The sequence below is a fragment of the Plectropomus leopardus genome, chromosome 5, assembly GCF_026936395.1.
Source record: "Plectropomus leopardus strain MGB_pleo_1.0 chromosome 5, ASM2693639v1, whole genome shotgun sequence".
NCBI classification, from domain to species: Eukaryota; Metazoa; Chordata; class Actinopteri; order Perciformes; family Serranidae; genus Plectropomus; species Plectropomus leopardus.
Genome location: NC_142180.1, coordinates 17,542,133 through 17,567,802, shown reverse-complemented (window position 1 = coordinate 17,567,802; position 25,670 = coordinate 17,542,133). Strand labels below are relative to the sequence as shown.

The 25,670-nt window shown below is 41.1% G+C and overlaps 1 protein-coding gene across 8 annotated transcripts in view; it reads right to left on the bottom strand.

Moving 5' to 3' along the window:
• ptprsa (protein tyrosine phosphatase receptor type Sa) overlaps nt 1-25,670 on the bottom strand; it is a 263,072-nt gene that overhangs the window by 21,698 nt on the left and 215,704 nt on the right. For 6 of the 8 annotated variants that reach the window (XM_088077631.1, XM_088077633.1, XM_088077636.1 and 3 more), the window contains 10 exons: nt 25,207-25,457; nt 24,808-24,895; nt 23,568-23,780; nt 23,117-23,280; nt 20,985-21,100; nt 15,980-16,027; nt 11,878-11,975; nt 8,125-8,248; nt 3,784-3,959; nt 1,465-1,584 (listed from right to left, as the gene is read on the bottom strand). In XM_088077631.1, the coding sequence (XP_087933757.1) occupies nt 1,465-1,584; nt 3,784-3,959; nt 8,125-8,248; nt 11,878-11,975; nt 15,980-16,027; nt 20,985-21,100; nt 23,117-23,280; nt 23,568-23,780; nt 24,808-24,895; nt 25,207-25,457 (1,398 nt within the window). The remainder of the gene's footprint in view (nt 1-1,464; nt 1,585-3,783; nt 3,960-8,124; nt 8,249-11,877; nt 11,976-15,979; nt 16,028-20,984; nt 21,101-23,116; nt 23,281-23,567; nt 23,781-24,807; nt 24,896-25,206; nt 25,458-25,670) is intronic. The other 2 variants (XM_088077634.1, XM_088077637.1) reach the window with 1 other exon arrangement.

The window sequence follows — 25,670 nt, the reverse complement described above, 5'->3', positions numbered from 1 at the left end:
AAGCAAACTGACCTAAATCTTATTTTCCTTTATTTTCTTTTGGACATTCCCTGTTTCTGCAGCTAAGGCAGGCTGCATGGATGTGGTTGGTGCTTGGATGCTGGTTTTATTTAAATGTCATATTTTTTGGTTAAGGATTTATCTGTAAACACAATTTGGATCCACTGCAGGACACGCATGCATATGGAGAGGTACAACGGTGGCTGCTTTGTAGATGCACTGTGTGTATGTTTACGTCGGTGCAGTGCCAGCTTCTGCTGCCTTATACTTCACAAAAATTCAACACAGCATTTTTTCGCAGAGATATAAAGTGAGAACAGCTCAGTGAGAAATCACAGCAATTGCTGCAGTTATAAGGAAGAGGGAGACGATAGATAGAAAAAGAATCCTATCGGTGGGTTTGACGGAGGCTGAGAGCGGCAGGATGTAAATGGCCCTGAATGTCAACCAGCAAGCTTTAAAGCACCGTGGCTGCTGATATGCTGCTATCTTTACCGTCACTGATTTGCCCTGGTGATCATTGTTCCACTGACACTCCTACAAAGTCAGCTGTGATTTAAGCATGGGGCTATCTAGTTAAGAGGAAAAATTTGGAAATGTCTAATCTTTTCAGTGGCAGGTTCTCTGCTATATGTCTTTCACACATCTCTTTTACACAACGCTTATGTTTGCATGATCATAACGTGCATAAGACTGTAAGTGAGAGTGAGTTTGTATGTAAATGTGCTGGTGTTTCTTTCTTTGTTTCTATCTGTGTGAGTGTCTGTCAATGGGTGCTCTTCATTGCTTGTTATTCATATCTGCAGGTGTGTATCTGTGCTTGGTTTCATATTTATGTAAGTATGTCAGAAGTATGAGTGTGCATGTGAGATTGCACGTGCAAATGCTTCATCTTAAAAATGTTTTCATCTGTGTGCAGACTCTGTATCTGCTTGTGTGCTTCAGTGTTAAAATGTGTGTGTGTGTGTGTGTGGGCACAGAAGCATGAGAGCAGTCTGCCAATTATGTATATTGAGTTTCTCTTCTGCTCACTTTACCTAAGTGCTCCAATTTGGCAGACGCACATAAACAGATGATCTATTGAGGGGAGAGAGAGCTGAACAAGGTAAAAGGGATGGACTGGAAGGACAATGCGGACAAAGGTTTTTTTTTTCGATATACAAGATACCTTTACATCCAGTGGAAAAACAGTTAATGCTATCATTTTGACTGCCTATGTAAACTCTGTTTTTACAACATGTGACCCATGAATTGGCTCTGTGTTTACTGGCCAGACATTGAAGTTGTTGTTATTGTTTTTTATGATTATCCAATTTGATAGCAATGGCTGTATTGTACATGCACTGTCCACTTAATAATTCTATTTATCTCCTTGCTGGTTTGTTATGTATTACTGTAAAAAAGCAAAGAGAAGACAGTGATGGTGTACATAAGGGTGTGGGAGCAAGAGAGAAATCATCCTACCTTGTGCAAGGAGAACGTGCGGACACAGAAAGTGGCCAATTCTATAGTGTCCAAAAGGGTCACTTGGGTCATGCCATAGGTTTCTGTGCCACGACTGGGCCAGTACTGGTCACACTTAATCTGAAAATGAGAGAGAGACAGAGAGAGAGAGAGAAAGAGAGAGAGAGAGAGGGAGAGAGAGAGAGATCCATGTTACATTCTGTTGAAAGGTTTCTCCATGTCAAAGTAGCAGTACAGAAAATTTCAAACCATGCTCGTTTTGACATAATAACAAACACTCACACACCGCTCATAAAGCAAATCCTCCTGTGGATTAAAACTCCAGGCGGTGTTGACAGAAACTCTGGGGTAGCTTTTCTCTATTACAAATCTCAGAAACAACACTATGCAAACGGAACAGATGTAACCAGGAATGTCACAGCAACTTCACTTTTTCAGCTTAACTTCACCAACTTTACACAAATCCTGCATGCACCCCTCCCCACGTCTTCAAACTAAAATGTTTACCAGCAATGCAAAACATCAGTGCACAGAACTTTTTTATGAAATTTAGGGAACATTATCACTTCACAAACAATGTTTTATTCAGAATCTGTCAAAATAAAAGCCAAAATCATGTATCTTCCTCTAAATGCTTTAGTAGGAGCAAAATTCCTATTGAAATCATTTCCTGTTTTTTTTTTTTTTTTCAAGCTGGCTTTCATTCACTGGTTCTACAGAATATATGGAAAGACAACACCTGCTTCCCCCCATCCCTCCCCTGTCAGCTCACTTAATAAAGATTCATTCAATATGGGGTGTGACGCGCCGGCGGACATCAGATGAGAAGTGACAGCTAGCTAGGGAGATGTGTTGCGCTCCAGCTTTCTCTCCCATTTCCTGCTTGAGCTGACACTCAAGTTCTACTGCCTGCTAATCCTGATCACGTTTGACAGGAGAGAACCGCGCATGTCGGGATGGAGGATAGGTAAACAATTGAAAAGGGATAGAGGGAGGGATAATGAACGGAGACACCTGGGCTGAGTGAGCCTAATGTTAACACAGGTTCAAGCTGACAGGTTGAAACATCGTGGTTGGCTTTTTGACATCTAGACAAGTCCAGGAGTCCAAGGATACAATCTAGATCTATTCTAAGGGTGCACTCACACCACTCGGCTTTATTATATTTTTTGAAGCACTTGCCTGCATTTTCAGCTCATAATTTAGAAAAATGGATCATACGACAGTCACTTTGTTTACGTAATGACTACCTGTCATTACGGGCAAACAGAGCTGATATCCAACTGTCAAACACCTAAGAGCCAACGTGCTTTCTACTGATTCACTATGCCAGCTGCAAATTTTTCTGAAGCATTTTTTCATTTTTAATCATGCAGTTTTTGCTTGTAAAGTGCAGCTGTTGCCTTCCTACTATGAATCTTTCTCTGTTTTTTGCTAGGGCTAGTTGGCTAACAAAAGTCTTGAAATCATAGGCACAACTCAAAAAAGTCGGACTGTTCGTAAATGTGGAGTGTTCTTTCTAACCTAAGGACACCAAGCTCAGCCCCATTTCAATAACTTTCAATAAACACACTTTCTGCACACCTTGCGGCCACATCCCATGAACATAAAAGTATTAAAGGAGAGAGACAAAAGTGGACTAGTGTGATCACACCCTGGCATCTCATTTCTCTCTGCTGGGACTAAGCCACTGTGCTCTCCATGCACTTTTTCCTCTAACTTCCACTATCAACAGATGGTCGTGGGAGGCACTGGTCACAAGTACTGCAAAAACTCAGTGACACTCGGTTGCTTAAAATGTAATTTTAGCTTCCTGCACTGTGCACTCAGAGCACTAAAAACTTGCTAAGCTCTTGGTGCTGTAGGGAACATGCAACAGCTTGTCGTTTTCACTACAAATAAAAAGAGAAACGAGAGCCAAGATACTCTCAGTGGATACGCAGCCTACCTTATCAGATGCACAGATAGACCATTTTCGAGTTAACTCTCTATTTTATCAGGTTTGCCTGCTGCTTTCAGAACCCCATTCAAATTTCTGCACTTCTCTAAAATCAATCCATCTCAGGAAAATGAAGTCTGATTACCTACCGATGACATCCAGGTGTGAACTGGGAAATCAATGCAAAGTTGAGCCATTTTATCAGCTGGTTCATGTACTTGGTCTTGTGAACCAGTGATTTGACTTTAAAGGTTTATCTAAAAGATACATTTTTAAAGTAGTTCAGGGGGTCACTAGATTGGACCATTCAAAAGTAACTAAAAGAAAGAAGCTAAAAATAGTGCCCATCATCCACTTAAAAAGTGGTTGAGCAGACTTACCCGTGACTTCTCCTCCAGCCTGGTCATCATGACCACAGTGGCTGCTCTCTGTTCCCACACCATCCTCCAGAAGTCCCCAAACGTCTCTGGTAATGGACCCTGGGTGGCGATGTAGGCATTCTGCTTCCTGTAGCCATCAATGTAGTTGGCGTTGATATAGTCACTACCTGTGATACCTTAACGAAGACCACAGTGAAAAAAACATGTTAAGAGGTGAAACATTCTACTTTTGATCGCTTTTAGTTTCTTTTAATCTATTTTCTGCCTTGGTCTATAAGACTTTTTCATTATTTTACATTACTCGTTATTTGCACCCTTTTGTTTAGTGCCATCTGCCTTGATAATTCCCAGTTTTCACACACACTGACCCTGTTTCCCAATCAATGAAGGTGTCAAGATTCTAGATTGGAAAAACAAGTAAATTGCTTATGTAATGAGTTCTCGCACTTCTTATTGTTGAAACAAGTGAAAATTGGCTGAGAAAATTTTTGAATCGTTCGGGGAGCAGTGGCATTGTCTTAAGATACAGCCGATTGTATGAGCTTTTGGGACTTGAAATATTCTCGGTATTATTCTTGCTTATGAGAATAAATAATGTTTTAAGACATAACAAAAATAAAATTTAATTTTGAAACAGCCTAACAGCCTTTTTCCCCCTCTGCTACAACAATGCTTAAGGAAACAGTTCAATTTGAATAGATTCAAATGCAGCCTCACAGTCACAGCTTCATGCACTGCTCTTACTGTTCTTTTTCTACTTCTGTTGTTCTGCCTAGGTTTTCTGTAGAGATGTTGTAGCAGCCTACATCTGATTTACCACCACCACCACAGAAGGAGTGTGCTTGTAGATGGATGATAGTGTGGAGTAAATCAGCCACTCATCCGCTACAGCCAGAAGGCAGATTCAGCTACCATCCCTATCAGCCAGCCACCGTGCTCCGTTGCACACTGGTCCACTAAATCTAGCCGTAAGGAACGCCTCCACATTGCGGGGTAGACAAAATGTGTACTGGAAACATTTTAATGACAAGGATGGTGTATATAGCGCTTGTAAGCTCTATCGTAAACTCCTGCTTCCACTGACTGCATATATGTATTCTGTGGCAACCTTTAATGTGTCTGTAGCAGTAACACAACACTTCAAAGCTAAGACGCACGGGTAACAGCAAGGTGTCATCAAGACTGCTTGTGATATAAAGTGACATAGCAGTGTAACTATAAGCCTTTAGTCTCGTCATAAGAGATACAAACCCATCATTAAGCTCAGATCTGAAGGAATCAGGGTGTTGTCGTGGTACAAACTGTTTTGCATCCAAAGACTCAGGGGCTCTATTTACACCTGGTATTGACATGAGTCTTGGGTGATTGAATCATGATTGGACAGCTCAAAGTACAGGAGAAATGCACCAAATGCATCCTCAATAGGTCTTGAGATCCTATAAGGTCAATTTTTTTCAGCAGTGTGTACACAAATGTGTCCTGGGCAATACTGACAGACTGCCTACTTAACTAATGTCCTTGCTTTTTAACTCCCAATCAGCAGGCATGGCACTAAAGGACCATTCCAGGAACTGCTCTTCTCCCAGCGATTGGTCCCAAAAACCTTACTCCAATGCTAAAATGATTTCATTAAACTGCCATTAAACTTGTTAATCACCATTAGGTAACAGCCGTGTCATGCTAACAGTTAGCCTTGTCACTGTGTGTGTGGGTGGGTGGACTGTCACCAGTGTGCAAATAGAAAATAAACCTGTTGCTTAAAAAAACTATGTATTTCCTCTTCGCAAACACTATTTATGTATATTTCATCTGCATGTAGAGCGGGGAAGTGAGATATGCTCAAAAGTGGTCCTTTCAGATGCTTGTGGAGACACTTTCTGGAGCCAGGTGTGAACAGACAGACTTTGACCTGTCCACTTGTGATCAAATCACCCAAGGCGCATATTAATACCACCTATAAACAGACTAAAGGTGTCCGTGAGCTTTGTGTAGATTCACTACAGGCTTGCTCATTTTAAGTTGTTCTACAGAAAAGATGTAAGCCAAAATGTCGTAAATGGAAACGGAATAATCTGCGATTAGAGTATGTCTAACACTGAGCATCTGACAGCGATAAGACAGAACATCACCCATCTTCATTTAACCAACTTCTACAATCCTGACAGTTGAAAAGAGACTCCAGTGTGGCGGCATCTGGGTTGGAGAGTCACGTCTCTTTGACTGACGTCTCCTCACTCAAGCGACAAACAATGAAACACTCGACTGGGCTAATTTAAGAGAGGAGACGCAGTGAGGACAACAATAGAGTGAGAGAGGGAGAGAAAGACAGAAAAAAGGAAGAGATAGAGAGAGCGAGAGAGAGAGATGAGAGGGCAAAGAAGAAAAGAGAAGAAAGAAAAATAATAAATGAAAGATTGAAAATAAGGAAAAAAGAAAGAAAAGGAGAGGCAAATGTCATTAAAACGGATACCGCGTTGCACAATCCGACTGTGGTGCCTTGGCTTTAGTCATAGCTAAGTGAACAGAGAATGGTGGCGTGCATGAATTGTTCTACTGCTGCGACTAATGGCAAAATCACTGCAGTGTAAAATAGAAATTTCAGACTTGATTAATTTATGTATTTATGGACGAGGCATTTTTTCCCTGGGATAATTTTGTTATGCATGTTGTCGCACCCTCAAATTGGCCTGACTATTGCGAGATGTCGAAATCTAGTCGGAGCAGTTAGCTCACACAAAAGAAGAGTACTGCGGAGTGGGGAGTTTGGCACTACTCTGAGGAGTCTGGAGCTCTTCTGGTGATGCAACGCCAGAACAATGTCAGCCGTGAAGGGTGACTACCTCTGACAATGTCCCTTGAGATTTAGGAGTGAGGGGAAGAGTTTTTCTGGCTCCGAGATTCTCTGTACTGTGTCTGTGGACAGTTAGAGGGGAGTCACGAGTGCTAGGCAGATTGGATGAGACAAACGGGACAGTGAAAACACTGGTTAAATTCCTGGGTCACTCTGAGTGTGAGATCTGACTGAGTGTTGCGTCCAAAAGCGAGCTGAAACAAGCCCTTGCCTAACCCCCCAAAAATAATCCATAAACTGCTTAGCTGCAAGCTGAGTTGAGACCGGCCCTCCGTTTAGCCTCCACTAAAGTGTAGTTTTGTTCAATAAATTCACTGATTTGTGCTGAACTCATGTTTTTATTATAAAACAATCGGACCCTGGGCATGACATGCAGAAGGCCCCTCCACCTCTCCTACATAGGAACAAGATATACAGACTTTATAGGAGTTAAGCCTCTTTTTGTAGTTGTTGTGAGTCTTTTACCAAAATTGGTGCGTGTATGCGGGTTTTTCAAACATGCTAAATATAAGCAATTGACTCTATTCCCACTACCACTGAATGCACCACACAAGTTTGCACTTCTGTCAGCATGTGTGGGTTGTTTTGTTGACGTCACGGACATGCAGGAGAACAGGTAAACAGTAGACAGCAGCAGGAACAGAGGTCTTTGAAAACTTTCCAGTGGTTTCTTCTCTTTATATATCTCTTACTTATTCAGTCTCCCTTTCAAACTCAGTGCAGACTATTTTGGAATCAATGTTTTAATGTTGCTTAGGAGGAGATGGACGGTACCGCATTCACCAGGGTGTTGTGCTGGGGGCCGATAGTAGCCAAAGGTGCTAAAAACCCTGCAGTCATTTGACCCGGGTGTGAATGCCGATTTTTTCCTTTCTTTGTTGTTGTTCTGGTCTCTTTGTAGTTAATTTGTGTTTTTTTTGGTTGTTTGCAGCTTTTTGTAGCAGCTGTGTCTCTTTATGTCTCTCTTTGTAGTCGTTCTTTGGCACCTGATTGTCATCGTTTTGAGTCTCTTTTTGGTCATTTTGTTTCTCTTTCTGGTCATTACAGTTGTCTTCGAATAATATTTTGCAGATAGAGCCCCCTGACATTTTAGGCCCCTGAACCTGTTCCCAGTAGGCCCATTCAGGCATCCATTCATGAATGAACTGACTCTGAAATGCACATGCTATGAATTATTTCATTCTGTTTTACTCTTTTTTGCTTCATGTTACCGCGTTAACTCAAGGCAATACTTGTGTAATCCAACTCAGTCTTGTATATTTTTATTTTAAGGACTTAATTGTTTTTAATGTATTCTATTCTGCACTGCTGTGCACTGTTCTAGTTTATTCCACACCGTTAGGTCCAGTCCAGTGTATCCAGTACAAATTTCCTAGTTACTCAAACTGACTCCGTAACTATGGGGACTGCCCAAATGATCTGCAACAAGCTGAGATCATCTCTGAGGTGGTGTACTGTAGCTGCAGAGTGTGAGGATGGGTGAGCCTTACCCTCAATGGGAGCCAGGATGACGCGGGAGTGGTCGTAGGCAATGACGTTGGCGTAACGATTTTTGGGCTTGTTCACCTCCAGGTTGGAATGTTCCCAGGTGAACTGCTGGCCTGGATCGATAGACTGACGGGGGGGCAGAGACAGGCAACATGCACACACAAAGAAGAAATCAGAACAGCTTTGGGCGGAGCCGAGCAATAACAATATGACCTGAATGTTATCAAAGAGAGGAGAGAGAGAGGGGGAGCGGGAGAGAGATTAAGAGGGTGATTTCCCCAAAGGAAAAAAAAAGAATGCGGTATCACTGAAATCTGTTCACTGCCTGTGTTAAATACTCACAGCAGCTGCACACAGTACTTTATCAAGATCATTAATGTAGCGGGTGCATAATGACAAATAACAATACTGATGAAGGCGGCTCTCTTCCTTGAGGGGAGGGCGTGGAGCGAGGCCCAACACTCCGGTGGAAGACAAATTCAGCCGTCTCTTTAAAACACAAAATTTCAAGATAAATATTCTGTTCCCTTGTCAGGATAATTAAGTATTCCATTACGATTCGCCATTTGCTTATAGGCGTCTTGCGCTCTGTTGGTGTGGGGACAGAGGCTTGAAGGTTATTTGCAGTTAGGGCTTCAGCTTGTAGACGGACTGAAGCTAAATAAAATCCAACTGGAAACCTGATCTAACAATTTCCCTGCAATCATTACAGCAATCAGAGCTTCCCTCTGTTTTAGCCTCTTTCCATCTGTTTCTTTCTTTCTTTCTGCCCTCTCGTTGCTATCCTTCATTCTTTGTCCCCATTTTCCTTATCTGCATCTCTCCATCTTCAAAGTCTGCCACTTTTTTTGACCACATTTCTTTCCTTCTTTATCTCTTTCTCCATCTCGTGTCTCCTCTCTGATGTTTACGCTCCCTCTCTAGCAACCACCCTACGGCTATTTTCCCTTTCTTTCCAGATTACCTTAAGGCTGAATATGTGTTTGTGTGTGTGTGTGTGTGTGTGTGTGTGTGTGTGTGTGTGTGTGTGTGTGTGTGTGTGTGTGTGTGTGTGTGTGTGTGCTCATACAAAAGTTTGGGGTCACTTGCCCGAAACATCAATTCAAAAATTGAAAACCACATCTGTGCAGTCCAAACCTGAATCACTTTTTCAACAAATTACATTTTGGATCCATGTATGGCAAAAGTCCATACTCATATTCTATAACAACTAGAATGTCTCTCCCTTTTTCTCTTTCTTATGATCCACAGTAACATGTTTGAAGATGAATGACAGCTCCCCTCAAGAACTCAGACTTTGTAGGAAATGGCTGTTAACTACCTCACAGCAGACATATAGCAGACTCTAAGGCTTCAGTATCGTCAGGTAAAAACTGTGGCTGCCTTTTCATTGCCGTTTGTGTGTCAGATTATCTCCTCTTCATCTCCGCTCTCCAGCTGAGATGCCCTGCTCTCTCTCTCCCCTCACTGAATCCTCATCATTAACCGAGCCTCCCCACCTCATCTCTCTCCCCTCTTCCCTCTATTTTTCCCTCCTCTCTCACATCCCGCCTGGCTAAAAACCAATCACTCAAAGCCCCGTAGAGCTGCGCTTGGCAAGCCAGGGCGCCTGGACGAGCAGCCATTCATCAAGAAAATAACAAAATTAAAATTACACTTCTCTATTTAATTTGGTCATTTATTTTTCCTGGGGGGTGGTTTTGTGAAGGGGCAGGGGGACAGAGCGAGTGAAAAAGACAGAGTGGGAGAAGAGACAAACGGGCGGTTTAATGTTCTCTCAAAGCCAAGTAATTAGAAGTTGTAGTTGTAGCGAAGCGTCAACTTTGGCATCACGTCTCTCGTCTCTCTTCCCGCCCCAAATGAAACAAGCTTGTCCATTTGGTACATAGCCTGGATATGGATTTATGAATAATAGATACGCAAGAAATACTGGGTTGCTATGAGAAGTCATTATCCACCAACATCCACCGGCAGGCATGATGACAGCAATCTATGCTGGTATACCTGTTTCCTACCTTAGCCCGGCATGCAGCGAGGCGACAGGCACGGTGATTTAGGGATGGCGAGGAGGGGATATTGCTTGTATGCAAACGAGAGCTGATTCAGCACTCCTGATTTCTAATCAACTCTGGTGTCATTTATAACCGCCGCGGTCTCAGAGCTCAGACAGCTCAGTTACCCCCTCTACACACACATACACACACATACAAAAATGTACTATGTTAAAGCCAGTGTGCTTTTCCCCCAAAACACATTAGAGGAGCTGTGTGTGCACACCAGACTATATCTCCATTTGGAAGAAAGAACATCTTTGCTTAGCTTATAGAGCCATTACATTTTCCGTAGTAAATGTTTAAGACAGCTAAATTCTTCAATCTGTTATTTCTGGTCTCCAGTTTAGGTTTAATTTTTCAAAAAGATTTAATTTTCAAGCTTTCTCAGTGTTTCTGTTTTTCTCAGTTGAATGCAGTTAAACAATTTTGTAAGTAATAAGGCTGTACACTGCTGTTCGATTAGTGGGTTGATATGCTCTGGCTGACCAAATTCTCATTGGTTGGGCAATTGCTGGTGTTATTTTAATGATATTGTGTGTCCAAAGCTTTCTTTTTCCAGCTCTTTTCCAGTAGCAAATTACCCAAAGTTAAACCTTTTTCAACTCTCATTTCTAATTGGGGAACTAATGAATGATCACAGAAAACAAACAAAACAATCACTGCTGAATTTATCTTTATAGATTTATTTATCCTAAGTCCCTATAAGGACACTGCATTTCAAGAGTAGATTACAAAGCTTCTGAAAGGGATATGATCCCACCAGAGCCCTTGTTGGAGCAGCAGGATGGTCAACGATAGTGCATGCAGCATCAAAGAGATATTTGACCTAAGTAACATTATGTTGTATATGAAATTGTCAATCCAAAAGTTAACTTCTGTAGTGTCCGGTATATCAGATTTTTCTTATCAGTCCTGTTCAATGCTTAGTGGTGAGATGGACTCATGCGCAGCTCAGGTAGAAAAGCAGTACAGTGCGCGGCTTATTTTCAAATAATATTCATTAGAGATCACATTTATTTTTCACTCGAGGCATTCTACTTTCCTGAACACAGAGTAACCTTGCCCTCGGAAAGCGTAAATGTCGAGCTCTGTGACAGGAAAAAGAACACTTTGGTGGACACACAACTCTACCAAGTAGAGTGCACTCAGTAACCCCAATTGACCAATTGATTGGTTGAACAGTAGGTAGAATTTCAGTCAACCAAGATTTTCTTGGGTTGAAAACAGCCCTCGTAAGCAGCCACATTTTGAGTGTCACAAAAGGGCACGCTTAATTTTACAGCAGAATTATTCATCTTCTGTTTCGGCTCTCGTGTTTCTTGCTGTAGGACTGGATGCATTACAGTAGAATGATTCTGTTATTTAGCAGAGAAATTTGAGGAAATTGCATTTGGGAGTTCAGGAGTTGCAACAACCCGCCAAGGGAAATTTTTATATAATTGAAATGACAATTGTCTTGCTTTGCCATGCTGAGGCTGCAAATATATCTGAGGAAATGAGTGAATGAGAACAACTGATATTTCATAATTGCTCAGGCATCACAAGCTACGGTATTGTCTACAAGAACAAAAAAAAGAATAAAAAGATGAGACACAGCCATTTCTCTGGGGGACAGAAGGGGCTCTTGTGTTCCCTTCCAGTGAAAACACAATCAGACAGAAATCAATGCTCTAAAGCAACTTTGACCTTTGGCCCACTCACCTCATATTCCTGGGAGAGTTTGAGGTTGTCGTTGGCTTTGAGAAGCTCTGTGTGTTCGGCCAGCTCTGAGATAGGGATGGGGGGATGATTCATCATACCTGCTCGCCAAAAAAATCGAGAGAGAAATTCCACACAGGGGAAGAGACGACAGAAATTTTATTAGTACAGCAGACTGGACACGTAAGTTCAACACTTAAAAATCACACAGCACACTGTTTATGAGTGAGAACTGGTTGCTACATAACAATAGGAGTTGGGTTTTAGTGGTGAGGAAGCTTGTGCAGAACATGGTGAATGGTACACACAGCGAACATGTATAGACTGATGATGTTATAGGCACTTGATTGGACCAGGCCAGAGCTCAAAAACAGCTAAGATTGTCAAGCAGGGCTGATTGATTATTTGCCAGAAAGAAGCTGAACGCATACACCCACATACCAGATTGTATTAATTCCCACAATGGTCGTGGTGCTGACGTGATAGACAGACCAACACGACCAATGTTGCTGAGTGTAACCATAGAAAAACATCTACAGGCATCAATAGTTTTGAATAGCTTTGGGATATTAAATGACACAAGATGAAAAATGTACGTTTTTGATGGTGAAATCACACACAAGAAAAACAACAGCCCTTTTTACTCTTTGAATCACTGGATTGCTTATGTTGACAAAAATCCCTTGTACTGCTCATTGAAGATAATCAAAAGCAAAATTTGCTTTCTGCATGTCAGTTATCAACAAACATGAGGAGAATTCAATGCTGGATCACTGGTTGGTGGAATAAAGCAACTTTTGAAAAGACACATGTCTTAAAGGATGGTTTTACTTGAAGCAGATCAAACAAACCCAAGTCAACTTAGTTATTTCTACTATATATATATATATATATATATATATATATATCTCAACATTTAAACTTACTATAGAAATAATCAAAAAGAAAGATGAGAGCTATAAAACAGTGTTCCAATGTGGATCAGATTGAACATATCCCACAGGGATACAACTGTATCCTTAATCTGTAATATCTTGTTGTGCTGTGTCGTTGACATGGAGACATTTCTGACTGTTGCCTCTATAAAAAAGGCGCTTATTCTAGAACGGAGCCCTGACCTGGGGGCTTGTGGGAGGGGAGATGGGAGGGGAATAAGGAGGTTTAGGGCGTGTGAGTGATGCTGAGTGACACAGTGAACTGCTCCATTCTAGCCAGTCAGTGCAAAGCAAGCAAGCTGCTGTTTTGACGCTTTCCTCCATCTGCTGGTTCCCTCAGTCCAGTGAACACTGGCCCTAAAATGAACAACCCTTACCTCCCCAAAACACACAACAAAAACACTCTCAGTAGCATGTCCACTATGTTCTCCTTAGAAATCCTTCTGCCATATATTCCAAGCAATTCCCCAAAAGAAGTAGCTTTTCAGTTGAGTGGGAAAATTGTGACTTTTTTTTTTTTTTGCTCACTCCAGTATCCACGGAATATTGTGTCATTGCTACTACAATATTATCAGCACTGCTGTGCACTCCAGTCACTAATCCATTTAGTAGCATAATGCCGAGGCCATGTAATGGAATATGGAGCAGCTATAGATTGTGCCTCTGTCCCTGCATGCAGACTGGCAATACTTAACGCTTTTATATTTTTAGTAAGAGGCCTCTCCTCCTGCCGAGTGCTGAGGTCAAAAGTCGACGTAATGTTGAAATCTCTTCACACGCAAGAAAAAAGTTATCGAGGCTTAATTGGGCGTGCAAATCGGCATAATCACATTAACCATCCTTAATTTCCCTTTTCTCACATTGCTTAACATCCTCCTCCCCCAATGTCAAGGGGGTCACTGATGTTTTGGCTGCTTTTGTTGCGCTTAAGAGAGGGAGCCCAACTCTGTGTGCTGACAGTCTTCATTAGTGATGGTAATTTATTTTACACTGACAGAACAATGCAGCAGCGTCAATTACATGAAGATTAACAAAGATTACAATGCATATATGAGACGAATGGAGATGACACTGGATGCCGTGACATCGGGAAAATGAATGGACACACTGCATTAACAGCCTACTTGACAAACACCAATGCTCTTCTTAATGATCCATTAAATATTTACTAAATAATAATACTTTTCTTCTGTTTTTTAAAACCAGCGTTGAATTTCTATTCATATTGTAATAACTCAAACAAAACATTGCAAGGTGATAGGAGAACTCAAATTATATTACCGTATTTGGACAAAGCTGTGTTCTTTTATTCACACTTGAGTTTCTCAATGAGCTGACAAAGCGTGCAGATCGCGGTGGCATCAATTGAGAATGAGACAGAGTTATTAATCATATCTGGTGCCGGAATTCATTGAGATGAGCATCAAGTAAAAAGAGGAAATATTGCAAATTGAATTTGGATGTCAGTTTACTCGCCTCAAATTCAAAGGGAAAAGGTATCAGAAAAATATGAGCACAATAAGTAAATGCATATGCAAATGAGGGGCCCTCACTTCTCCTTGAGAGAACAAGAGTGGGTTGTTTGAGGGGAGATCAAAGGATGTTTGTGTGTGTGTGTGTGTGTGGTTGTGTAGTTTACTCTGTGTCTCTCTGTGTGTATTTGTGAGCGAGTTACTGATATACTCAAACTCCATCAATTCCTTACAGTTTCTGTTTACTCCCTACATTACTGTCTGCATGTATAAGTGCCTGCTGCGGCTGGAGAGTGATAGCAGGACAAAGTGTTTACATATACACCCAAATAAACCATGATGCCCTGCCAGTGGTAGAGGCTGAAGGTTATACATACTAGTGTTTGTTTATTCCCTCATACTTTGGTAGAATGTTTTGGGAAACCTGTTTGAAAGCCATTTGAATCCTTAAAATGGCAAGATGCTTAAATCTTTTATTTTACCTATATTCCACCTCTGCCAACGTATTGCTTTATAAGTTGTCATGTTTTCACAGTTGAACCTCATGGCTAAACCAATCTGTTTGTGCATCCATTTCTCTCTCCTCAATGTACTTTCCCAACCTCACCCATTTGTTTTGTTCTCAAGACAAATGAGTCGATCGCGCCTGATTTGTTCTCTTATTCATTTTGTCATTTACACACCGCACGGCACATTGCATTGTTTATCCAAGAAAAGATTTACTTTCAAAACTAGGCTTTGCCGTGACCCGTACTTGAAGCAAAGTCACTCAAGGACAAAATGTTGTTATTGCCTACCCCCACTCCAAAGCTCTCATCTTTCTCCTCAGCCCCCCCCTTACTCACCCGTGGCTTTTTACTATCCACGTACAGACAATTCCATTTTTTTCACCACAATCAACAGCGTGATCAATGAACACAGAAAAACAAACTAGCGTCTAATTACACATTTCCAATCTCCCGATCCGCAGTCGATGCGCCTGAGAAATATAATGATTCTTTTTGATAAGCCAAAGCAGACTCTCTCAAAAAAGCCTATTTATGATGTTGTGTATTTCCATATAAAAGGGGAGAATTCTGTCTGTGGGTAAGCAAAGAAAAAAAAGGGGGGAGAAGGGGGGAAGAGGAAAACCAGAAAGTCTGCTTTTTCTCCCCAATGATCTTTTTGCAGTGAGCAGGGAGAAGGGGTGATCAAATGTCGAGCCATTGTTTGCCACCGCTTTAATTAATTCCGCTCGTTATCTCCGAGCACAGAGAGACCCCGTTACTTCACAATGGAAATGGAGCAGTGGTGGTGAAGGAGGAGGAAAGGGGAAGGGAGACCAACAGCAAGGAGGTGAGGAAGGGGAGGCAGAGAAATGGGGATAACAGAGATTGTTCTCCTGTAAAAAAACAGCTTTCAACCATCTCTACACCAGCGGAAGTGATCGCACAGGTTATTTATGCATGGTGGATTAATGCACAGCCAACAGCCCAAGTGAATATTGTGACTGACATCCAATTAAAGAAAAAAAAATACAGCCCAGTATACCAATAGAAACCAACATCAAATTAATTAGTGCTAAAATTTTGCTGCATAAAGTGAAAAAACAAACAAATGCAAATTATGTATTTGTAAATGGAGGCAAGCGTGCTTGAAAAAAGAAAAAAAAAAGATAAAGAAAGCTGGTACGCAAATGCTAAAAGCATAGAGACTAACTTTCATAGTCAAAATCTGCTTCACTCTGAGGACTGCTTAGACCAGAATCTGTAAAGAACAGCAAACATAAGGGAAAATGGTTTCAAAAGGCTTTAATGCAAAAGAAAATGCCATGTAGAAAGAAAACAAAGTGTGAAAAATGAAAAAAAAAGGCAAAGAAATAAAAACAACAGCATTATTTAACCAATAGTTTACCATCAGTAAACTCAGGTCCTTCTCAGGGAAGCCTGAACGACAGACTTGAAGCCACGCAGACATAAAAAAGTAGGCCAGACATTTTCAGATCAGATCAGCTACAGTCCTCCTAAGGAGCAGACTGGTTAGCTATGGGCATCAGCCTCTGATTCCCCCGCTGAGTAAAGCCTTCTGCCAAGCCCCATATCAACGGTCATAGAGATCAGGGATAAGAAAATTGATTTGCTATCTTTAAGCTTTCATAAAAACCAGTTGGAAGGGCCTATTGATGGCAATGAGAACGAGACAGAGAAGGGAAAAACCAGCTTATGTTTCAGAGTGAAAACAAACTCTGAAAGGTTCCTTTGTCAGCAGCTTGGTGCTGAGGCATCAGGAGTGAAAGGTGTGGAAAAGTGTCCACATTCCTGGCTGACAGAAGTGGAGCCACAGCTGATGGAGTCAGAGCTCTGAAGAGCGTGTTGATGGTTCAAAGTCTTATTTGCTCCAGAGGAGGAGTCCTCTGAGGCTGCAGACACCAACGCTGTGTCCGGGTAGACTCAGGTCTTCTCAGCTGTTCAAGCAGAAAGAGGCCATCTGTGCGGAAGTTAAGTGGACATGTGGCTAAGAGATGCAGGTTGATGCGATGCTGCCAACCTGCCCGTCAAGTAAAAGGAGATACATTTTCCCAAGGTTTGAAAGCTGAAATCTGATCAACAGGGTCGCTCAGTGATAAGAAAGGGTCACATCACCAAAAGATGGCACCTTTGATTCAAAGAAAACAGATAATTTGTTCCAGAACATACATAAGGAATGAGAAATGGAAGGCAAGGAAATCTGACTTACAAGTAAAATGAAAAAAAAAAAATCCATAAGAAAAATCGTTTTTTTCACCAAAAAGTTCTCCCCCAAAACATTAAACACTTCTTTGATATTGTAAAAGGGCAGGTAAGTCATCAATCCCAGTTGGGAGCCAAAGTGGAACGAGGGGGTGAAGGAAATCACTAACATGATTAGGATGTACGTCAAACCTAAAAACCCTGCAAAGCTCAGTTCTGCAGAATACATGTTGCTGAACTAAGGTTTACCTTTCACTGGTGTTTTAGCGCGAGGACGCCAGGCCAGTGGCACCAAATGAGCGCAGAAAGATGAAGACATCGCACATCCCCCTCTCCCTAATTGATTTATGACAATGACTAATTAAACGTAGCAGGGGGGGCTCAGATCCACTGTCTCCAAACGTCATTCATCACAGCAGGAGGGAGGTACAGGCATGTCTGATTATGTTTATGTGTAAGCATGTGTTGCATGTGTGTGTGTCTCGATAGAACTGTTTGTGAGGGGGAGGGCACGGTTGTTGCAGCCATCACTGTAATCTGGAGAAACAAGCAGGCTGCTGATGCATGCGAGCAATTGGCGAATGTCCGTGGGTTTTGCAAGTTTGCGACACCTTCTGCTAGAAAATGTTTGATTTTTACATGCTTAAATGTGGAATGCGAGGGGGAGATAAAGAGAAACACAGATGGAGACGGCATAAATAGAAAATATATCAGAGATATGTTGAAGAGTATACCCAGAGTGAAACGCCGTTAACCTGTCTTTTAATTTGCAGGGGGATTTTTTTTTTCCTTCTTCTATTTTTGCCTCGACAGAAATGACGTGAATTCATATTAGCAGAGCAGCGAATGTCAAACTGATGATGTGGAGGTAGGGTTTTGAGATAAGATACATTGCAGGCAGTAACTGTCATGGTGATCATTATAGTTTTCCAGCTTTCAACTGCAACACCAGGAAGAGCTAAGTAAAATGAGAAACGGAGGGAGAAGAGACAAATGAGTGTGTATAGAAAAAGGGGGGCTTGGTCGTACAATAGTAGATATCCACTGAGTCGTGCTGCTTCATTATTTTGGCCCCATTTGACAATTAAACCCCAGGCGCAAATGAAGATAATGACAAAATGAGCCACTCTGTGCCCCAAGGAGTTATGGGATGTCACTGTGTGGCTGTCACAGGACCTCCAGGCCTTAAAGCACACACACGATGTACACACTCTCTCTGAAACGCATCAGCCAAGCTTAGCTTATAGGAAGCCTAATCAAAAAGATATTTTTTGTTCCCAAGCACTAGGGGTCACTGAGCACACATATGCTCTACTGGATAGAAGAGGCCTTGGATAAGTGCACTGGGAGTATGCTCATTTGAACAATGGTCGCTATTAGCTGATGGGGATGTTCACAAATGCTCACCGGCCCACTTAATTGGGCTAAAATGTCCATTCAAATTAAATTCCCCGGGTGCGGAGATAACGACATCGCCCAATTCTGCTGAACAACGACAGGGCTGTCGAATGAGAATGCTTGCCATATATAAAGAGAAGTCTCAACATGTGTTGGTGAATGTTATGTAAAGGAGAGATTGTAACAAGAGCTTTTATTATTTAAAGGAGCAGAGGAGAACAGTTGAGGAAAGAATTGCAAAGTGCTGGAAGTCAGAGGGACAAATAGCAGGAATGGCCATTATAAGCTTGTCATTACAGAACCACTGATAGGGCTCTGAATACCAAGCGAGATAAAGATGAGGAAATTGAACTTCCACATTTTGGTGAATGAGTAGGTTTGTGCATCTCCTTTCTTCCTCATGTCATTCTCATTCCGATGTAAAGACGTCAGGTTTTTTTTTTTTGTCCAAGATACAAACTCAGGCAGCTTGACTGGGCTCCCAAAGAAGCTGAAGAGAAATGCTCCATTTTGAAATCGGAGCCTTTTGATGGAGCGGAGACTGGCCGTGGATGACAGATGGATGGCTGACAGACAAGTAGGCCAGGAGACAGAGAGGCGGGAGGCAAAAAACAAAAGGAAAAGAAACGAGGGAATGCACAGTGAGCGTATGGATGTATTCATTCCACCTCTGGAGGATGTACTCTTCAAAATGCATGCCTCATGCCTCTGTCAAACATGAGGAGAGAATACAATCTAAACCATCTAGTGGAAAATGCAAGTTAATGCATAATGTTTAGCTGATGGTAAAAGATATGACTACGATCAAATGAGTTTTAACTTTCTTTCACCATAACCTTTAATCGGGCAGGATAAGAGGTTTCCCAAACTGGAAACATGGTACTTGTACATCCAAGTGGTTTTTTTAAAGGCTTGTAATTATTCATTGGGAACTTGAATACAACTAACGAACAAACAAAAAAGCAATTTTTTTCCCAGCAAGATTCAGACCAATGACAACACAGTGTCGATGCCACTGTGGCCTATATCACAGAAGGCTAAATAATAGAGACAGACCGATAATGGGTCTGAAAAGGATGCAGGAGGAGGATGGAGAAGCCTTAAAGAATGAGTTTGGGATCAAGTGCACTCTGTTGTTAACACCAGGATTTAGCTCAGATGAACACCAGACGGAAAGCGAGACAAAAGAGAAAACAGGTAAGAACCCAGGAGAACTTCAAAACAGGATTTGTTTCCAGCATTAAGACATTAAGTCCAAAAACAGACATCATTTCTAAGTATTTGTTATTCATAAATGGCTAACCGTTAGATGGAGATATGGTTAACACATAAATATGGCTTGCAGGTAGTTATGAAGGCACATTATGTCAAATGGAGTGATGTAGACTTCATGGACATAACTTATGCTGCAGCATGAATTTAACTTCAAGTTGCATTATTTGTGGATTGTTTTGTGTATATTAAATCGCATAACTACATGTTTGTTTTGTCTTACATGAATAAAAAGTTTTCACTGTTTAACTTAGTTTTTAAATATTTTCACTGAATAATTTGATGTTAAGAGGGAAGGTCTTCAGCAGGTGTGTGTCTATTTGCCCAAACTAATATAATATAGCGGTTGGCCAATTTGAGCTTTTGACAGACAATAATAGTATTTTTGGATAAGAGCTGCTCCCAATTAACATTTTTTGCCAAATTTAAAAATTTGCTTTCCATTGATTGGGTTCCAAAAATTAGGATGTTGAAGTTCCTGCAAACTTTGATCTTTGCAGGGCAGAAACTTTTGAAATGGCATTTATTCTGTTAAAGCCACTTAAGCAACGGCCTCCATAAATTTTTAGGTAGTTTAGTAGCTTCTTAAAATCTAATTCTTTTTCTACAATTTTGGTCTCTTTCCAAATAAAACCTGTAGATTGGCCTCATGTTGCACTTGCCACTGACATGGGGTGACAACAGGCATGAGTGCTACACTGGAAACTGTCTTAGAATGGAAATCCAATTAGGCCAAAGAAATACAAGCCTTATGTGGCTTTTTAACAGGCCAAATTTTAATCAAACAAGCAAAAGTAGTTATTTGGAGGTCTAAATGATGACCATTTATGGTTGCTATCTCAATAATCCATGAAGTATTTTGCAAGTATTTATTAGTATAAGTATAAGTATTTTGCAATGCAGAGCCACCTGAGTTTTAATTTACCTATTCACTTTGTTGTTCAAGGGGTCAGACACATTGTAAAACTCTGTCCAATTGCTTCAAAATCTTAAGTCAGTGTCTGTTTTGCAAATTATTTTATCAACTCAGGAACCAAGCTATAAAAATATCACAGCTTTCCTTAAAGGCAAAGGGGGGCATGTCTCTTTGCAAGCTGTACTGGCTGTCACACCTCAAGCTGGATGACTGAACTTCCTTCTTCAAATCTTTTAGATTATCAGTGAAAATGAAAAGCGCTAACTAACTGAAGGGCCAATGTGATCAAACATGGCAAAACAGACTATATATAAAGTTCATCATTTTAACTATAACTAGATATGTTGCTGAATTTTACAATGAGATTGTTAGTGTTCCTCAGTGTACGTGTTGTGTGTTGTTCCTGTACCTGGAGTCTGGAAGTTGATGCGTCTCATCTCCACAGGGTCTGTTGGGTGGTGGGGTGTAATGTCTGCGTTGTTCAGCAGGCACTTTGTGCGCGGCTCTGACTCTTTTCTTTTGCGGCTGAAGAGCAAGACAAACGAACAGTAGAAAAAGGGAAAAGACATACAACAGAATAACTTTTAGTGAGCACTTGAACCTGCAAAACAGTCACCACTCTCACTTATGAGGACACCTAAAAAATTCAGCAACTCCAACTGATTGGCAACTCAGTGGGTCAAGAATCCTAGAGCGCAACCAAATCCGAAGCAGGAGAGCTGAGAATGCGTATCAAGTACGCAAATTCTCCCTCACCTTCCCTAATTAAAGGCATCTCTTTACTCGTTTTTTTTTTTCGCTGAGACAAGCTATTTTGTCTTCCCCTGTAAAATGCAATAAAGTATGGCTAAACCTTACCTGTCAGGTTTGCTGTTTCCAGAGAGCAAGCAATAGGAGTCAAATAAATATATAAAGATGGTGAAAACACAACACACAAGGAGAAAGGGAGAAGGGGGGAGGCAAGAAGAGAGATAAATCAATAGAGAGCAGTTTAAAATTCACAGGGGTCGCTGCTGGGCTCGCAAAACGCGAGATAAAGCTCATCAGCATTTGGAGGAGGCATGTGCATGCGTGTGCGTGTGTATCAGTTCGTGAGAACAAGTGAGTATTAAATGAAATGTGCAAGTAAGTGCGTACATTCGTGAGCCCGTGTCTGTATGTCTGTGTGTATGTCTGTGTGTATGTGTGTGCACGAGGGTGCAGATACAGATGGGGAAGGGGAATGTCAGGGCCAAGGGCAGACCCGGGAAACACTACTCACCAGGGAGAGATGGAGAGGGAGATGGGAGAGTGAGAGGGACAGAAAGAGAAGAGAGAAAAAAAGAGAGAGATCCAAGGAGAGATGTTACTCTCCCTAACCACAAAGACTGAGGTAAGGCAAGGTCAGACAGTCAGGGATCATCTGACAGTAGTAAGCTGTACTTGTGTTGCTCACACCAGCCCCGACCCTCTTAAAATTATTCAGGGATCTTCCCTGGTATGTAGGGCGACCTCTTACAATACTGTTCAGTTGGGACTTGCAGTCACTGGGACTAAAAGCTACAACTAAGTGTAACACAGGAGAGAATAGTGACTGTATATGTATGTGTGTTCCAAAGCCCCAGGACACTGAGGAAAAGTTAATTTATTTAGACTTGTGACAGGAGAAGAGCTGCCTCCTGAAAGGTTCATAAATGCAGAGTTTGATGTCCGCCACAAGAAAATTGTGTTCTAAACATTATTTATAGCAGAAATGTCAAACTAATAATAGTTAAAACAACTAGTAAGTACTTGGACAATATTGGAATAACACCTTATGGAGTAATATTTCCAGAATCAGTAGGTATTATTTGAAATATATGCCTATATAAATACATACATGTCTTGATTGACAGATTGCACAATTCTGAGTCCACCTATTGAGCACCATCTCAAAGAATCTCCTCCTCTCTTCTTTCTCCAAGCCCCTCTCTTCCCACAGCCATCTTTTTCCGCAAGAAAAGCTCTTTCATATTTACATGCAACAATGTTGTTGGGTTTTGGAATATCATGCTGCTATGAATACAAAATAAGCCCCTCTTTCAACATGCTCTCTAACATGCAATTATTTCCCAATAGCCCAATTCCCCTGTAACACTGCAAATAACTGGTTCAACATCAAATGACAAGAAAATGTTCATTGTGTTTTCGCTGGATACAAAAAAAAATTGCTGAAATTTCCAGCACATATACTCTGTGAGTGAAAACATGGATCACAGTTATATTGCTTGTGCAGAGCAATGTGTAGAAAAAGGCACTGGCAATGCAAAGCTTAAAGGTTCAATTCCATGTGTATTTAAAGGATTAGAGGATGTTTATAGGGATTTCCAGAATAAAAACGTTAAGTATGTAAACATTAAGCCCTAGGTACATAAAAAAATATCAGTGCCTTTTATTCTAACCCTAACCCTGAGTGTTATTTTTTATCATTTGACACTGACCAATGTTATTATGACACTGTACAGTCTAAATGTATGTTCAACTACATTCTCTACAAAAACTACAATTCCAAAACCAACTCACTTTTTATACAGGAGAATGGCAATGACGATGCAGATGATGAAGACCACAGCCAGGACTGGGCCCACCACCCATATGAGTCCATCACCAGTTTCCACTGGCAGGGGGTCCACCACCAGGTCAGGAGTCATCACAGTGTCCGTATAAGGGCTGGTAGCAAACATTTTCTGAACAAAAAGACCAGATAGAAGTTTATGTAACACATTAAACACAAATCCACTTTATAAAATGGTATTTGCACGAGATGAATAAGGTTAAGTGAACTGAGAGTATCTGAATTTACCAGCACAAGCTGGACAAAAATTAAATGATACATACAGTTGAATGAAACTGAAGTGAACCACAATTACATGACAAATTATCAAAAATTATCAAAAATCCAATCTGACAAAAAGCAGTTGACTAAAAGTAAGCCAACTGAACAGTGTTAAACTGAGCTAATCAAGCAACTCACCCCGGTGGTGGCATTGAGTTCAGCCAGCAGGAAGAAGACATACTCCTGGCCAGGTTCAAGAGGCTTGTTCTCACAGCTGCTTTGGTGATAGTCAGATCCCACCGTGTAGCTTGGGGGCAGCTGCCTGAAGCAGGCTGTGATGTAGGGCTTCCTCTGGTCCAGCTGAGCCAGCTGGCGGCGTGAACGACGCTTTGGGGTCACCTCCCGCAATAGCTGATTGATGTGAAAGGGCATTGGTTTACTTTTGCTTTTTATATGTGCTCCTTTTGGTTTCTTTGTGTTTTTGCAGATTTTACATCAGTCCAAAATTCAATGACAGATCTGTTATAAACTAGAACTAAGTATGGGCTAATCACGTTTTCTGATGCTATCAAATATTTATTTATAATATAATTAAAAAGAAACAAAACAAGAAAGGCATACACTTTCAGTGATAATCAAAAGAGATGATGTGTCATCAATAAGTAAAACATTTCAATTATAAGAACTATGAGAATCTATGTCTATCGTTAGGCCAATAAATGATGGGTCCACTCCAACTCCACTGATTAATTGGCAGGATTACAGGTTTCCAACAAATTACTTGTGGATTCAAGTCACTGTTCTGTCCAAGAACTAAATAACTTTCACTGAACTGACTGTGACCAATGAAAAAAAAACTGCAGGTGTAGCTACACCCTTAGATTAAAAAAGCTTCTAACTTTCTGGCAATGATCCATATAACCAGGCTTGAACCCCCTAACCCTCCTCTCTCCACCACCCAACCCCTTTCACTCATTTCAAACTGCAGACAGAGGCAGGCACTAAGTGAAGGAAACGTGTGTAATACCCAATCCAATTGGGATGGTTGGTGTTGATCTGGCGTTCAAGCTGACCTCGAGCTATGGTAAGAGTGGGGGAAAACTGTGTAATTCTCTCTTCTGCATGCTTGGGGGGATAAATTAGCATAACTGAGTTGTACTTACATTTTTGTTGTGAGTGCCCATGCCTGGTACAATACAATATGCCTAGCGCATGCAACTGTTAATAACACAAACAAGTGTCTCTGGAATCCCTCCCTAAAAACAGTTTTCTTAGTGGAGAGAAGAGATTAGTCCCTTCAAAAAATAATATGCTACTGAAGTTTTGAAGTTGCCTCTTTGTATTACATATGCTTCATACTATTTGACCAAGTGAACCCATTTAGCCTAATTATTTCTGTTGTGCCACAATAACACCTTTTGCATTTAAAATATCTTACCTCTTCCATGTCCATCTCATCTGGGTTCTTCAGGTTTTTGACAGTTCCTGGAGTCCTCTTAAGTGGCACCACAACCACATAGAAGTTCCTGGATAACACAACGTCAAAATAGATTACAAGATTTTGCCAACAACTCATGTGACACTTAACTCACATTGTATGGCAATTTAGATTAAATTATTTGCCTCTGATGTGACAAGTAATTGAAGCAATATTTCAATAACTGCAAGAGGTCTAGTGCAATTCTGCAAGACCTAAAATCCTATTTCAGCATCTTGAGATCTCAATCCATATCACATCAGATGTCAAGCATCTCAAAATATAAAACTAAATACTCCAACCCTCAAAGATAATTCAAATAGAGCCTGGAGGATCTACCTTTTAGTACACCACACTTACTTGACATCCTTGGCATCGACCTGTGGGAAGGACATGGTGAGCATGTTGTCCGTATCAGCGTAGATGTCCAGCTTAGGTTTCTTGACCAGGATGAGTGGTGCAGTCTTGGCAACCACACGGTGTCTTGGCCCTCCGTCCATGCTTTCTTGGCAGGTTACCCTGAACTCATAGGTAGTGTTGTATTTTAACCCACTGACGAGAACCCTCAATTGCCTGGCATCCACATCCATCTTCTGACGGTTGTACTCAATCTAGAGTTCAGTAGATGGTACAGAAGTTTAATTGATAATTGGTAAGAGGAATAGTTGGATGTACAATCAGTTTGGTAGATAAATAGATGGTATTTGAAAAAAAGATGGAAATGTGCACTACATTTCAGAATAGGATTTTAAATTTTTAAAATGTTTTTTATATTAAAGGTAACTCAGATGATAATTTAAATTCTGTTTTCTGTTTTTCCTGCT